Below are 13,488 nucleotides of genomic sequence, written 5' to 3' on the forward strand. Positions count from 1 at the left end.
TTAAACAAACAGCAACCCCTAACAGTAAACTTCACCATATTAACTATTACTTCTTCACTTTTGTTCTATAAAAACACATAGAAACACAAGTCCCTGTGCATGAGTTGTTATAAGAATGATAAGTCAGTCAACACATTCTGATATGAGAATTTAACTGCACTGTGGTATAATTGTTGTACTCAACACATTCTCTGTTAAAAGAAAATATAATTTGACGATCATTTGGATATCCTGCTTAAAACTCCAGTGCTACCATTGTAAAACACCTTCCTGTGTCCCTGCTCATATAAATTTGTGTCGATGTTTAGCCTTAGAGCTCAAGTTTAACTACTACACTTTACAGCTAAATGTGTGTGTACACCTGATCATCACCCATATGTGGTTCTCCCCAAAATAATAATAATAATAATGATGATGATCATCCTCCCTTGCCATGTATTCTCCAACCTCATCAGGCATTATAGAAGACAGAGCTGTTATCTTGGCAAAGAGAGGTAGCACAAAGTATTGACTAAAAGGGTGCCAATAATTGTTGCATATAGTTAAACATTTTTTGATAAACCTGTTTTGTTTGCAATTGTTTGAAATCCATGAGAGCAGAGTATTTTTGTGATTTTTTTAACAAAAGATCAAAAGGTTAAACAATAAAGACAATTTTTCACAGCCTTCTTTGCTCCTATTTACCAAGGGTGCCAATATTAGTGGAGGGCACTGTAGATGCACATTACATATATTCCAGCCAATTTTCTGCTCATGCGTGGTACGAGGGATCAACATTACCCTAACAATAATGAGAGAGTGTCCAGGGTATTTCTTGTTGAAAAAACACCAGCAGGTGTTGTTTCCATAATGAAAGAAGGAAATTATGCTGCTATTTCTAAATAAATAAATAAAATAAACAAAAACAAAAAAAAACAGCCTGACACTGACTATATCTAACCTTAACATAAACAGATTAAATATAAACACAGTCCCCTCCGAAAGTAACAGCAACACCAGTACTTTTGTTTTTGCTATACACTGGACAATTTGGGTTTGAGATCAAAAGAAGAATGAGAAGACAAACCAGAATTTCAGCTTTCATTTCTGATATTTACAACTAGATCTATTAAAACACCTTAGAACATGGCACCTTTTGTTTGAAGCCACCCATTTTTCTAGTGATTAAAAACAAAAAACAAAACATTGGAACATGTGACTGACGGGTGTTTCTTGTGTCCTGTTATATTGAGTGTTTAAACAATAAACAGCTCTGAACATCTACATCTGGTTTTAATCTTCAGGTTCACCTGTGAAAATTTGTGCATTTGTTGTTCAAAAGGATAAAACAACATGAAGATCAGGAAGTTGTCATTGAGAGAAAAACAAGACATTTTTAAGCTGAGACGAGGGAAAACCCGTCAGAGATTTCCACAAGCACTGGGCATAGCCAATACAAGAAGTTGGAATTTGGAATGAAAGAAACCACTGGTGTACTAACAACCAGACATGAACAGGTTGACCAAGGAAACAATAGCAGTTGATGACAATCACAGAGAGCTGTGAAGAAAAAACTCCAAAAAGACAGTTAGTGACATCACCAACACAATCCACCAATCAAAGAAGAGTTTGATTGGAATTCCCAAAGAAATACAGAGATGAGCCACAAAAGTGTGGAGAAAGAAAGAATCTGCTCATGATCCAAAACATACAAACTCATCAGTCAAGCATGGTGGAGGTAGTGTAATGGCTTGGGCTTGGATGACAGCTTCTGGAAAAGGCTCACTAATCTTTATTGATGATGTAACTCATGATGGTGGCAGCAGAATGAATTTCCAATTTACAAAGAAATACATCCAATCTAAATGGAATGAACTACATCATTCCGCGAGTCAACGACCCAAAACACACTGCCAACACAACAAAGCACTTCATCGGGGTAAATTTGGAAGGTTTTAGACTGGCCATGTTAATCACCAGACCTTAACCCAGTTGAGCAGCAGTTCACCTCCTGAAGAGGAGACTGAAGGAAGAAGCGCCACAAAACAAACAACAACTGAAAGAGGCTGCAGTACTCGCCTGGAAAAGAACATAAAAGAAGAATGCAACAGTTTGATGACGCCAGTGGGTCAACGGCTTGATGCAGTTATTGCAAACAAAATATTAAGTGTTATTTACTTTAAGACTATCTATTCCAATACTTTTACTCTCCTAAAAATTGGGTGGTCTTCCACCAGCAGTGCCATGTTCTAGGTTGTTTAACACATCTAGATGTAAATATCAGGAAATTAAAGCTGAAATTCTGGTTTACCGTCTCATATTCATCTTTTGATCTCGAACATAAATGCCTTCAATGTATAGTGAAAACAGTTTTTTTCCCCCAGTGAGGACTGTACATAAACTAAATGTTCTTAAAATCAAAACATTTCATTTTATTGTATCTCTTTGGTACATGCTTATTTCACATAAAACTCAAAAATCATAAAATCTTTAAAAAATATTTAATAAGAAAACTAAGAATCCATTTTTACACACACACACACACACACACACACACACACACACACACACACACACACACACACACAAATCAGACCTCTGAACACATCTGAGCTCATTAGCCTTAGAGACGAATTAAGCGAGTGAGTCGCTCCACCTCTCCTTCACTCTGTCCACCTGTGTCCACAGTGTGGAGCCGTACACACGTAGTACAGCCTCATTGCATCCTACAACACACAAAACACATAATTGCTCAAATTAAACGCTAGGCATTTTGGAACGTATGAGTACAAGTGCAGTATGACACTGAGCTGTTCGACCAATATGTCGCTCTACACATCCCATCTGCGTTGTGTAATGGCTGTATGACTGTACACGTGGTGTTGTTATTCCTTATGTAATTGTGTGTTTTGTCATTTTGTACCTCAGCCTTCATGCTGTGTGACTGGAAGAACACCGCCTCCTTGTGGCCACATCTGGAAACGAGAAAACACTTACAATACAAGGCTTAGTAATGCGAGTGTTCACACACTCCACATCTGCACTGATGAGCAGCGCTCCGGGTGTATACAGTGGGGGAAATAAGCATTGAACACATCAACATATTTTTCAGTAAATATATTTCCAATGAGGCCATTCACATGAAATTTTCACCAGACATCAGTATTAACTCAAGAAATCCGCAAATAAAGAATTCACAACATTAAAGTCCATAAATAAAGTTATGTGTAATAAAGTGGAATGACACAGGAAAAAAGTATTGAACACGCTAAGAAAAAAGCAGCTCTCCAAGGCAAGGTAAGGCAAGGAACCAGCTGAAGTCTACAAGTAATTAAACCTTCTATATGTGCAGATTAATATCAGCTGGGTTGGTAAATTGATTATCTAGAAAAAGGCTTTTCGTTACCAAGGTGTCACACAAGAAACATCTCATGATGGGTAAAAGCAAAAAACTCTCCCAAGACCTTTTGACGTGTTCAGTACTTATTTCCCCGACTGTATATGTATAATTTGCAATGAATGCTATATGTGTACTAATTGTTGTTTTTTTGTGTGTGTGTAACATTCACTTAGGGCATGGATGATCTTCGGTACGAGGCAGCGTTGGGTCTTGAGACACATCAGCAATTATCTGTGTGAGCTCGCTGTAGAAACACAATCAACATGCAATAAACCTGCACTCCACACCAAGTCAAAATAACGAGCTAATTTCTGATATATACAGTTGTGCCCAAAAGTTTGCATACCCCTTGCAGAATCTGCTAAATCTTAATACTGTTAACAAAATAACAGCGATCATAAAAATCCCATGTTGTTGTTTATTTAGTTCTGTCCTGAATAAGCTATTTCACATAACAGATGTTTATATATAGTCCACAAGACAAGATAATAGATGAATTTATAAAAATCACCCTCTTCAAAAGTTTACACACCCTTAATTCTTAATACTGTGTGTCGTTACCTGGATGATCCACGACTGTTTTTATGTTTTGTGATAGTTGTTCATGAGTCCCTTGTTTGTCCTGAGCAGTTAAACTGCCCACTGTTCTTCAGAAAAATCCTCCAGGTCCTGCACATTCTTTTCTTTTCCAGCATCTTCTGCATATTTGACCATTTTCCAACAGCGGCTATATGATGTTGAGATCCATCTTTCCACACAATTGAGGGACTCGTACACAACTATTACATAAGGTGCAAACATTCAATAATGCTCAAGAAGGCAACACGATACATTAAGAGCCAGGGGGATGTAAACTTTTGAACAGTATGTTCGGTGTAAATTGTTAGTATTTTGTTTAAAGATCTTTTTTTCCTCCATTTAGTACTGCCCTTCAGACGCTAAATAAGAGACATGTAACCATCTTATTTAGCCTCTGAAGGACAATACTAAATAAACAACAACATGGGATTTTTATGATCGCTCTTATTTTGTTAACAGTATTAAGATTTAGCAGATTCTGCAAGGGGTATGCAAACTTTTGGGCACAACTGTAAATATTGTTATATGATTTCTATTATGCATACAGTATAGTATATTGATACTAGATATTTTTCTGTAGCAGTAAACTCACATCTGTAAATGTATTCTTTAATCTAAAAAAATAAAAATAAAAATTCTGTCTGCCTTTTTTTCTGTGTGTAATCAGAATGATGGGATTGCCTTATCCAATCGCATGCTCCCTAAAATACAGCCAGAATAGGTGACTGATGAGGTTGTGTCTGTACTCACTCAACTTCGTGTGTGATTTTGTTCACGTAGATGCAGCTGTTATCAGCTTCCTGCTGATAATCACAGTTCCTACACTGCACGCACACACACACACGATTAGATCTGGAGACGAGTGATTAGTAATCTAGACAGACAGGGTTGTGTTGTGGAGACTCACGGCATAGAGGAGGATGCGGTTCTCTTTGTCCTCTTTTGGATACAGCATGTTGTTACTGTAAACAAACACAAACACGACAGTCACATTTATAGCTGCAACAACTAAGCAACAAAACCGATCAAAATAATTGGAAACAAATTTCATTATTGATTAAGTGTTATGAAGCATGCTGCGGTGCACTATGTCTTTTCATTTAGACCATAAACACACTTTTGTTGAGAACTGGAATAGCATGTTACCGCACAGAGCGTATGGGAACAGTTTACATTACATTACGCTGCTGGCCTCATGACACAACTTGTGTTTTCATGCCAGTAATATTTCGATATGTAAACATTTGTTTGCGGAAACGCGATGTAACTGCTTGCACCTCGGGGTGTTGAGCTGTCCTAGCTTATTCAGATTTCTAGCTACGTCACACATTTATGGACATACCCATCTATCTTTACTGCTCCATCAGAAAACATTACCTTGTGGTACATGGTATGCTTCACATGGCAGCTCGAAGGGTTGAAAATGACTGAACATGATATCAAATGAATGCTTAGTCTGAGAGAGAAAATATGTTTTCTCACGTCGAACCACCACTAATGCCGTGAAGCATGTGCACTATGCAGTGTTGGGCCGCGAGCAGTGAAGCTATTTGAATCTGAATTAGCTTGTAAACCATACACTTTTGAAAAATATATCGTGTGTAATCAAGCCTCCATCCTGCTTTCGGTTCATACTGAGGGTGATTCGCCAATTTCGGGCTTTGAGTGCTCAGAAAGCAGTGCTGAGAGTGGATTGATTCCACACCTGACAGAAATCGCGTCATATGGTTGAAGCAAACCCCAGACCATCAACGACATGAAGACCATGCACTGGTTCTCTGGACTGCATTTGTATTTTACGCTTCACGGCCAGTGTGTTCTCAGGGCAGGCTGCAGATCCAGCACCACAATGACCGGGATAAAGTACTTACCGAATCTACATTATCCGGCCAAACATCTGTGGACGCCTGACCATCACACCCATATGTGCTTTTTAAACATCTCATTCAAGACGTTATAATGGGCTCCATTCTTCTGGGAAAGCTTTCCACTAGATTTTGGAGTGTGGCTGTGGGGATTTGTGCTCATTCAGCCACAAGAGCATTAGTGAGGTCAGGTACTGATGTTGAGTGAGGATGCAGTTCCTGTTCATCTCAAAGGTGTTCAGTGGGGTTGAGGTCAGGGCTCTGTGCAGGACACTCGAGTGAGTTCTACCACTCCAACTTTGGCAAACCATGTCTGCATGGAGCTCGCTTTGTGTACATGGACACTGTCATGCTGGAATATGTTTGGGCCTCTTAGTTCCAGTGAAGGGAAACTGTAATTTTAAAGCATACTGTGGAGGAGAGGAGGCAGGTTGAACCAGCAGGTAACACGTAATGATTCTCACCTGCATGTAATTAGCGACAGTTGATTTGTTTGTATCTCACTGCGCATAGAAGCCAGACAGAGAGAGATAGATAGAGAGAGAGAGAGAGAGAGAGAGAGAGAACACCAACCAGCAAAGATCCACACATGTGTGTATGAAAAAAAGCAAAAGTAAAAGAATAAAGCGTCTATTGAGTTGTTCCAAGCCTGTCTCCAGCTTCCTCGTTCCCTACCTGAACCTGGGAACTGATACACATAAAAACAAATACCTTCTTTGCAACTTGATGGCAACAATATATGGAAGGAAGAACAATATATGGAGGTCAGGTGTCCAAAAACATTTGGCCATATAGTGTATAAACATACCAAAAGTGCATTTCTGAGAACAACATCGGTTGGGTGAAATGCAGGATATCCCATCCATCCATTTTCTGTAGCGCTTATCCTACACAGGGTCACAGGGAGCCTGGAGCCTATCCCAGCGGATTCTGGGCACAACCCTGGACAGGGTGCACACCCATTCACACACTATGGACAATCAGGACTAGGGGAGGAAACCGGAGTACCCGGAAGAAACCTCCTAAGCACGTGTAGAACATGCAAACACAGGGCAGAGGCGGGACTCGAACCCAACCCTGCAAGTGTGTCACCTGTAATTACCCTCATGTCTATCTGAATATACAGTACATCGGGCGGGGGCGGGGTGTATAGGTCGTTCTGGAGCATATAATGGTTTGTAATATATTATGTTTGAGTTTATTGTTACAGCTCGGTGTGTGAGATTATCTCTCGGTTATTACTGTGACTGATCACCAAGCCTTCTACAGCATCTCTCTCAGCTCAAGTCAGGTTAACGTGCGATTACAGACACGCAGTCGGTTATGATCATAAATTAACTCACCATTCCTGACAGAACCGGATCCCGACGAACCCGGGCTCACACGCGCCGCCTTCCAAATCCATATACACCTAATTACAACCGGACAATATCGCGGATAAAAGAATCAACACCGCTGCGGCAGTGCGAGGGGAACAGCCAAGATAACATTGTGCATGGGCGCGATTTGATTTTTAGTTGTTGTTGTTACGATAGCGTGACACCGCGCGGTAGGAGGACAGAACTGCGCCTGAAATACAACTGAAGCAAGACACTGCGGGTCGGAGTAATGGGCGTGTCGAGAGCTAAAGGGGCGTGTGTGTCGAAAGGCTATTTCAATTGACCGAGAGTGCAAGGATGACGTTTTTTCTAGGCCAACCCGGAAGTTTGCGTTGCCCTGGCTCCCGCGACAAAAAGTTGTTTTTTTTCCCTCCTCCATTGGCTTTTGGATTATTGCAGAAAATAAGCTCTGTCACCAACAAAAGTTTATGCTTCTAACGCGTTTTGTTCTTCAAGTTAATCTCCATAAACGAGCACAACTTTTATGAATTTCGAAGCTAACGTTAGGCTCTAAACGAACTACACCACGGTCGCATGATTTCAACGTCACCACCGCTAAGATTCCGATATCATTTATAGCAGTACAATTGGAAAATGATATGAATTGATAAATCTACAAGTTGGAAAGTTTGAGTTGGAACAGTTTGCCAAAGCACGAGTATAAACACAACGAGACTGTAGTAGATGAGATTTCCTGTTCGGCGTGATGACGTTTAATGTCGCCGACAACCTCTGTAGTCCCATTTAGCCACTTGTTAGCAACCGTCTTTTTCAAGACATGTAAAAGCTTTTAACAATCACAAGTGGGGTATTACTGGTGTATTTTATCTCGTAGAATACAACATGAAAATATCTTGAACTTGTGTTCACCACAGACCTTATTTCAGGCTTTTAACCAAAATCCCATTCAAAAATCTCCCTATCTGGACTTCTTTCTTTATCTCTCGTTATTCTATCACGGATAATCATAGGGCTGTTTGGATCCATCCATCCATCTTCTATACCACTTATCCTACAGGGTTGTGGGGAATCTGGAGCTTATCCCAGGGAGCAACAAGACAGGGTGCCAATCCATCGCAGGGCACACTCACATACACATTCACACACTTCGGACATGCCAGTCAGCCTTTCACACATGTCTTTGGACTGGGGAGGAAACCGGAGTACCCAGAGGAAACCACCGCAGCACGGGGAGAATCGAACCCCCAACCCTGGCAGTGTAAGGCAAACGTGCTAACACTAAGCCTCCGTGCGCCCGCTGTTTGGCTCTCTTTCCTCTTTTCTTCTAAACACACGCACACACACACAATGTTCTTGTCCATGTTTGGGTGAACTAAATCTTCATTGTGTTCCCATGTTCAACATTCTTCAGAGTCTCCATGTTCTTTGTATTTTTTGTTGTTGTCTTTCTCTCTATTCTTTATTCGCAAACAGACTTTATTTAGTTAATTGATTATATTCAGTTAAGAGACATAGGCTACAGTTAATAGTATTTAGCTAGCTAATAAAATTCGAGTTTCATTGTATAACAGACGTCATCCAGCTAACACAGCTATCAGACTTCTTAAAGCTTATATAAACGTTGTCCGGCTTGTAAGCATTGCCTACCTGATAATTTTATCTTGCTAGCAAAATATAGCCATCAAATAATCATTATTTTGCGTACAAATAATATGAGGGTGCACGGTGGCTTAGTGGTTAGCATGTTCGCTTCACACCTCCAGGGTTGGGGGTTCAATTCCCACCCTCTGTGGGTGGAGTTTGCATCTTGTCCCCGTGCTGCAGGGGTTTCCTCCAGGTACTCCAGTTTCCTCCCCCAGTCCAAAGACATGCATGGTAGGCTGATTGGTGTGTCCGTAGTGTATGAATGGGTGTGGGATTGGTACCCTGTCCTGGGTGTACCCCGCCTTGTGCCCGATGCACCCTGGGATAGGTTCCAGGTTTCCCCCTAACCCTGAAGGTTAAGTGGTATAGAAGATGGATGGTATAGAAGATGGAACCAGACCACTTCATAGAGAAACATTGATCGTAGCGAGTGTGTATGGTGCAAGGTCACAGAAAATGGAGCTTTATATTTCAATTTTACTGTCACGCATGATAGCATTTAGTCTGAAACAGTTAAGGATGAGTAAATCTGGATGACTCAGTGTTGGTCTAGCTTTTTAAGAACAGCTGCCTAACAAACACATGGTCCTGACCTAAAGAATGGTTCACTTTAGCCTGTGAATTGTGAAATAAAATGCCAAAGACTGACTCGATTTCATGAGCATTATTTAAACGTGTAGGCTATAATATTTTGGCTATGTAGTTGTGCCATAGAGCTTTCTATTCCTGAACCTCCCACTGACTGAAGTCATTTTTATTAGAGTGTTTATTAAATTCAATTTGATAAAACAATTTGTTTTTGAGGTATTGAAGTTTGAATTAAATCCAAGTGTCCATTCAAAACAGGCTATTAAATATAAGATCTCAATAACTTAAATAACAAATTTCATAATGGTTGATAGTGATTTACACCACAATAACTAAATAATAATAATAATGATAATAATAAAATTCATGGATCCCTGGGTATGCTTCACATACCCCTGAGAGACAGCTTTGAGACTCTCCAGCAACATTTCATAGCAGTTCCTGTGATCCTGTGTACAGATGCCTTTTATAAAAGATTTAATAAGTGGAGACTGCTTTTATCTAGAGCAATACACAGTGTTTGGAGAGATATACAGTACAGTAAGCCCATAGTAACACTTACTAGCTCAGAGAAAATCTGCCTTCAGTGACAGTTCATACCTGACGATACAGCTCAATCGTGTACCCCAGTGGTTCTCAAACTGGGGGATGCCAGATGGTGCCAGGGGGCCACATAGAATTTGTAGAACATTATTAAAAAAAGGTTTTTTTTTTTCTTCTTTCCTGTATATAAGTCGGGATTGTGAACCTCTGAATTATGATGTACATAAAAAGGAGAAATTTTAATAAATTTAATCAGTTACACACAGCACACTAAGACACACCAAGCAGAGCAATCCGTTGATATACTAGTGTACAGTACTGTTAGCCACATGCTGATAAATACCTAAGACTATTTAAAATGGATACATTTTTAGATAGAGGACGCAGTCTCTTTGCTGAGAAAGTTAACACAGAAGAGCCTAGTGTGGAAAAAAACGAAATTGCAAAAATTTGACAACTCTAATGGGCCACAAAGGGGGGAGCCTCACGCTGAAAAACCACTGGTGTAGCCTATATGCAGCTACTATGCTCATAACATGAAAGGAATTTGTAATCTTGGTAAAGAAGGAAGAAATGCAACAAAACATCCAGCTCCATTTACAACCCGTTTCCTTTTGCAACCAGCTTGATGTAGCCCATTAATGAGTCTGCATGTTCGTAACAGAGGAGATGTTTCATATTCTAGTATCAGACTGGTTTGAGTCTGTAAAAATATGCACATCGGCAAAAGTCTATTGCAAATTATTTTCCAAAGAGAAAAAGGTACCGAATGCCTGACTGACACACCCATATGTGGTTCTTCCCCAAACTGTTGGCACAAAGTTGGAAGCACATAATTGTACAGGATGTCTTTGTCATTACAGTTTCCCTTCACTGGAACTAAAAGGCCCAAACATGTTCCTGCATGACAATGCCCTTGTGCACAAAGCGAGGGCCGTGAAGATATGGTTTGCCAAAGGTGGAGTGACTTGCACATAGCCCTGACGTCAACCCCAATGAACACTGCACCATAGGCCTCCTCACCCAACATCAGTAATCGATTTCTCCAATGCTCTTTTAGCTGAATAGGCAGAAATCCCCACAGCCATTTTCCAAAATCTAATGGAAAGCCTTCCTAGAAGAGTGGAGACTGTTTTAACAGCTCAGTATTAATGGCCATGGTTTTGGAATGGGATGTTCAATACACAGGTGTCCACATACTTTCTGCCATATAGTGTGGTATCTTAGTCAACCCAACTGCTGGTGTTTTTGGAGGAGGGAAGAAACTGGGTAACCCAGAGGAAACCCACACAGACACATGGAGAACATGAACAGATACACTACACGGATAGTAACCTGAGCTCAAGAGCAAACCTGGGACCCTGCTGTGCATTTGTCTGTTCTTTCAATTGATCAAATGATCACAAATGATCACCCAGTATGCAATTACACTACTCTGGTTTGGGCAAGCACCAAAGAAATACAGTCGTTCATCTTCACTGACTGGTTTATCCTGGTCAGGGTTGCAAGGGATCAGGATCTTATCACAGGAAGAAGACAGAGCATGGGACATGGCACCAGTCCATCACAGGGCACCCCCCCCACACACACACACACACACACACCTAGGGCAATTTATCATAGCCAGTACCAGCGTTTTTTTAATAACATAGAAGCCGTCGGAAAGCCACATGGAAATGAGGAGGACATGCAAAACTCCATAAAGGCAGTAAGCTGAACCTGAACCACATTGTGACTTTAAACAAATGGTTATGCAATTGCTTCCCAATAATGTTACAGAAAAAAAAATTAATAAAAGAAAAACAACCCGAACTTGAGCACATAATAGATCCTTCATTTATTCAGAGGAATGTCAGATAAGCTTAAATGAGCAGAGGTATGTTTGTGGGGGGGGGGGGGGGGGGGGGGGGGTATTAGGACAGCAGTGAAATAATAAATCTGATCAGGACAAAACAATATCGAACCAGATGCAGGAGGCGGGGCTTAGAGACGTGGCACAGAAAGACATGTCTAACGTGCCTGTCCATATCGTACCTACTGTAACAAATTTTACCTGATCAGTTTAATCAGTGTACCAACAGATCCCATCAGATCTCCGTTTATCCAAATGCAATTTATAACAAATAGTACAAAAAAACAAAAACAAAAAACACTTACAGGTCACACAAGGTCGAGTTATCCACGTGGTAAAAATAACAGGAAAATAAAAAGAATAGATTACTACAGATAAGACCTTTGTCTTTCTGAGTCAATGTGCACTGAGAAGTTAAAAAAAAAGAAATGCCTGATTGGATACACATGCTAATCATGGAATGTATTAACTCCATCACTCTATCTGTCACCTATCGATCTTTTTCAGAATCCTTCCATCTGGACACCATTCCACGTTTCCTTCACACCTGTCTATTTCACTATTCTTCCGTCTGAGAAAATGACTTGTGCAAAATCACAGAGCAGGTCTGATTATGCGTGTTCATCACAAATTTAAAAAAAAAAAAAAAATTTTTAAAAATCATGTTGTTTTTTTTGTGAGATGAGAAATATAGATTGTTTAAAGGTGAGTATTCCAAAAATAATGCCGTTTACACGTCAGCAAACTGAGAAACTGTCTTTGGTGTGAGAAACATATCAATTACAAACTTTACAGAGACAAGCGTTATAATGATGCGATCATTCAACTGATCAATCAAGTAATGATACAGTGTATCAAATATACTCATCTGGATCATTCCAAATGTCTAAAGTGCCATTTCTGTGTGTGTGTGTGTGTGTTCCAAAAACGAGTGTGTGTGCACATCCACACACTCCATGTACGAATATAAAAGACTAGAATAGAAAAGTTGGGAAAATTCCCTTTGATGCACAACAAAGACATCAGACATCGAAGGGCTATAAAATGCGGAAGGGTTTTAAACGATTGTTTTCAAACTGGAGGTCAAAGTTCGTCTGTTTAGCAGCCATATTCGTATTCTCGTATCACTGGTGGAGTCTCGTCCGTCACAGCATTGTGATCGAGAGTGCTTATCTCAGTGAAAAAGTCTAACACGTTTGTCAGAGGTGATTTAAAGTCCAGCAGGGAGTGCGAGAGTCGCTGATTCTCCCCATCAGTCTTTTTCTTCATTATGAGCCTGCAGCCATCACTCCATTCCAGTCTCAGCAGCTGGCATTGGGCAGTGCCACCTGCTGGTGTGGAGGGATGAACCACCCTCGGAGCGTCATGACCTCTTCCCCACGATCGGATTCTCACTTAAAAAAGAAAAACAGAGAGACATGTGAGAAACCCGGATGATTTTATTCCTGTGTGTATGTGTGTGTGTGTATATAGAGTCCAGCACTGTTATTTCTCACACTACTATTTCCTCTTTGCCCTTTTGTGACCAGCTCAGCCAAAAACACTTAATGTAGGATTTTTGCATTTCATAAACTTTGCAGTGTTGTAAATGTTTCAGATTGTGAACATTTATATCACAATTGCAAGTCTTTACTGAACATACAGTTGTGCCCAAAAGTTTGCATACCCCTTGCAGAATCTGCTAAATCTTAATACTGT

At 40.3% G+C, this 13,488-nt stretch overlaps 2 protein-coding genes across 4 annotated transcripts in view; both read right to left on the minus strand.

The window, feature by feature from the left end:
• Positions 1–2,524: 2,524 nt before the first annotated feature.
• Positions 2,525–7,470, minus strand: polr2i (RNA polymerase II subunit I). The gene is made up of 6 exons (XM_053623349.1): positions 7,167–7,470; positions 4,866–4,920; positions 4,709–4,782; positions 3,549–3,623; positions 2,903–2,954; positions 2,525–2,705 (listed from the first exon to the last, which is right to left on the minus strand). Exons 1-6 carry the CDS (start codon positions 7,226–7,228, stop codon positions 2,643–2,645), a joined length of 381 nt encoding a protein of 126 aa, XP_053479324.1. The 5' UTR covers positions 7,229–7,470; the 3' UTR covers positions 2,525–2,642.
• A 4,368-nt stretch (positions 7,471–11,838) lies between these two features.
• The window catches only part of rasa2 (RAS p21 protein activator 2), a 61,433-nt gene continuing 59,783 nt past the window's right edge, over positions 11,839–13,488 (minus strand). The window contains exon 24 of one of the 3 annotated variants that reach the window (XM_053623363.1): positions 11,839–13,184. In XM_053623363.1, the coding sequence (XP_053479338.1) occupies positions 13,154–13,184 (31 nt within the window). In that variant the 3' untranslated portion in view covers positions 11,839–13,153. Of the gene's footprint in view, positions 13,185–13,394 lie in introns of those variants that run through there. The other 2 variants (XM_053623364.1, XM_053623362.1) reach the window with 2 other exon arrangements.

The sequence above is a fragment of the Ictalurus furcatus genome, chromosome 4 (assembly GCF_023375685.1).
Source record: "Ictalurus furcatus strain D&B chromosome 4, Billie_1.0, whole genome shotgun sequence".
NCBI classification, from domain to species: domain Eukaryota; kingdom Metazoa; phylum Chordata; class Actinopteri; order Siluriformes; family Ictaluridae; genus Ictalurus; species Ictalurus furcatus.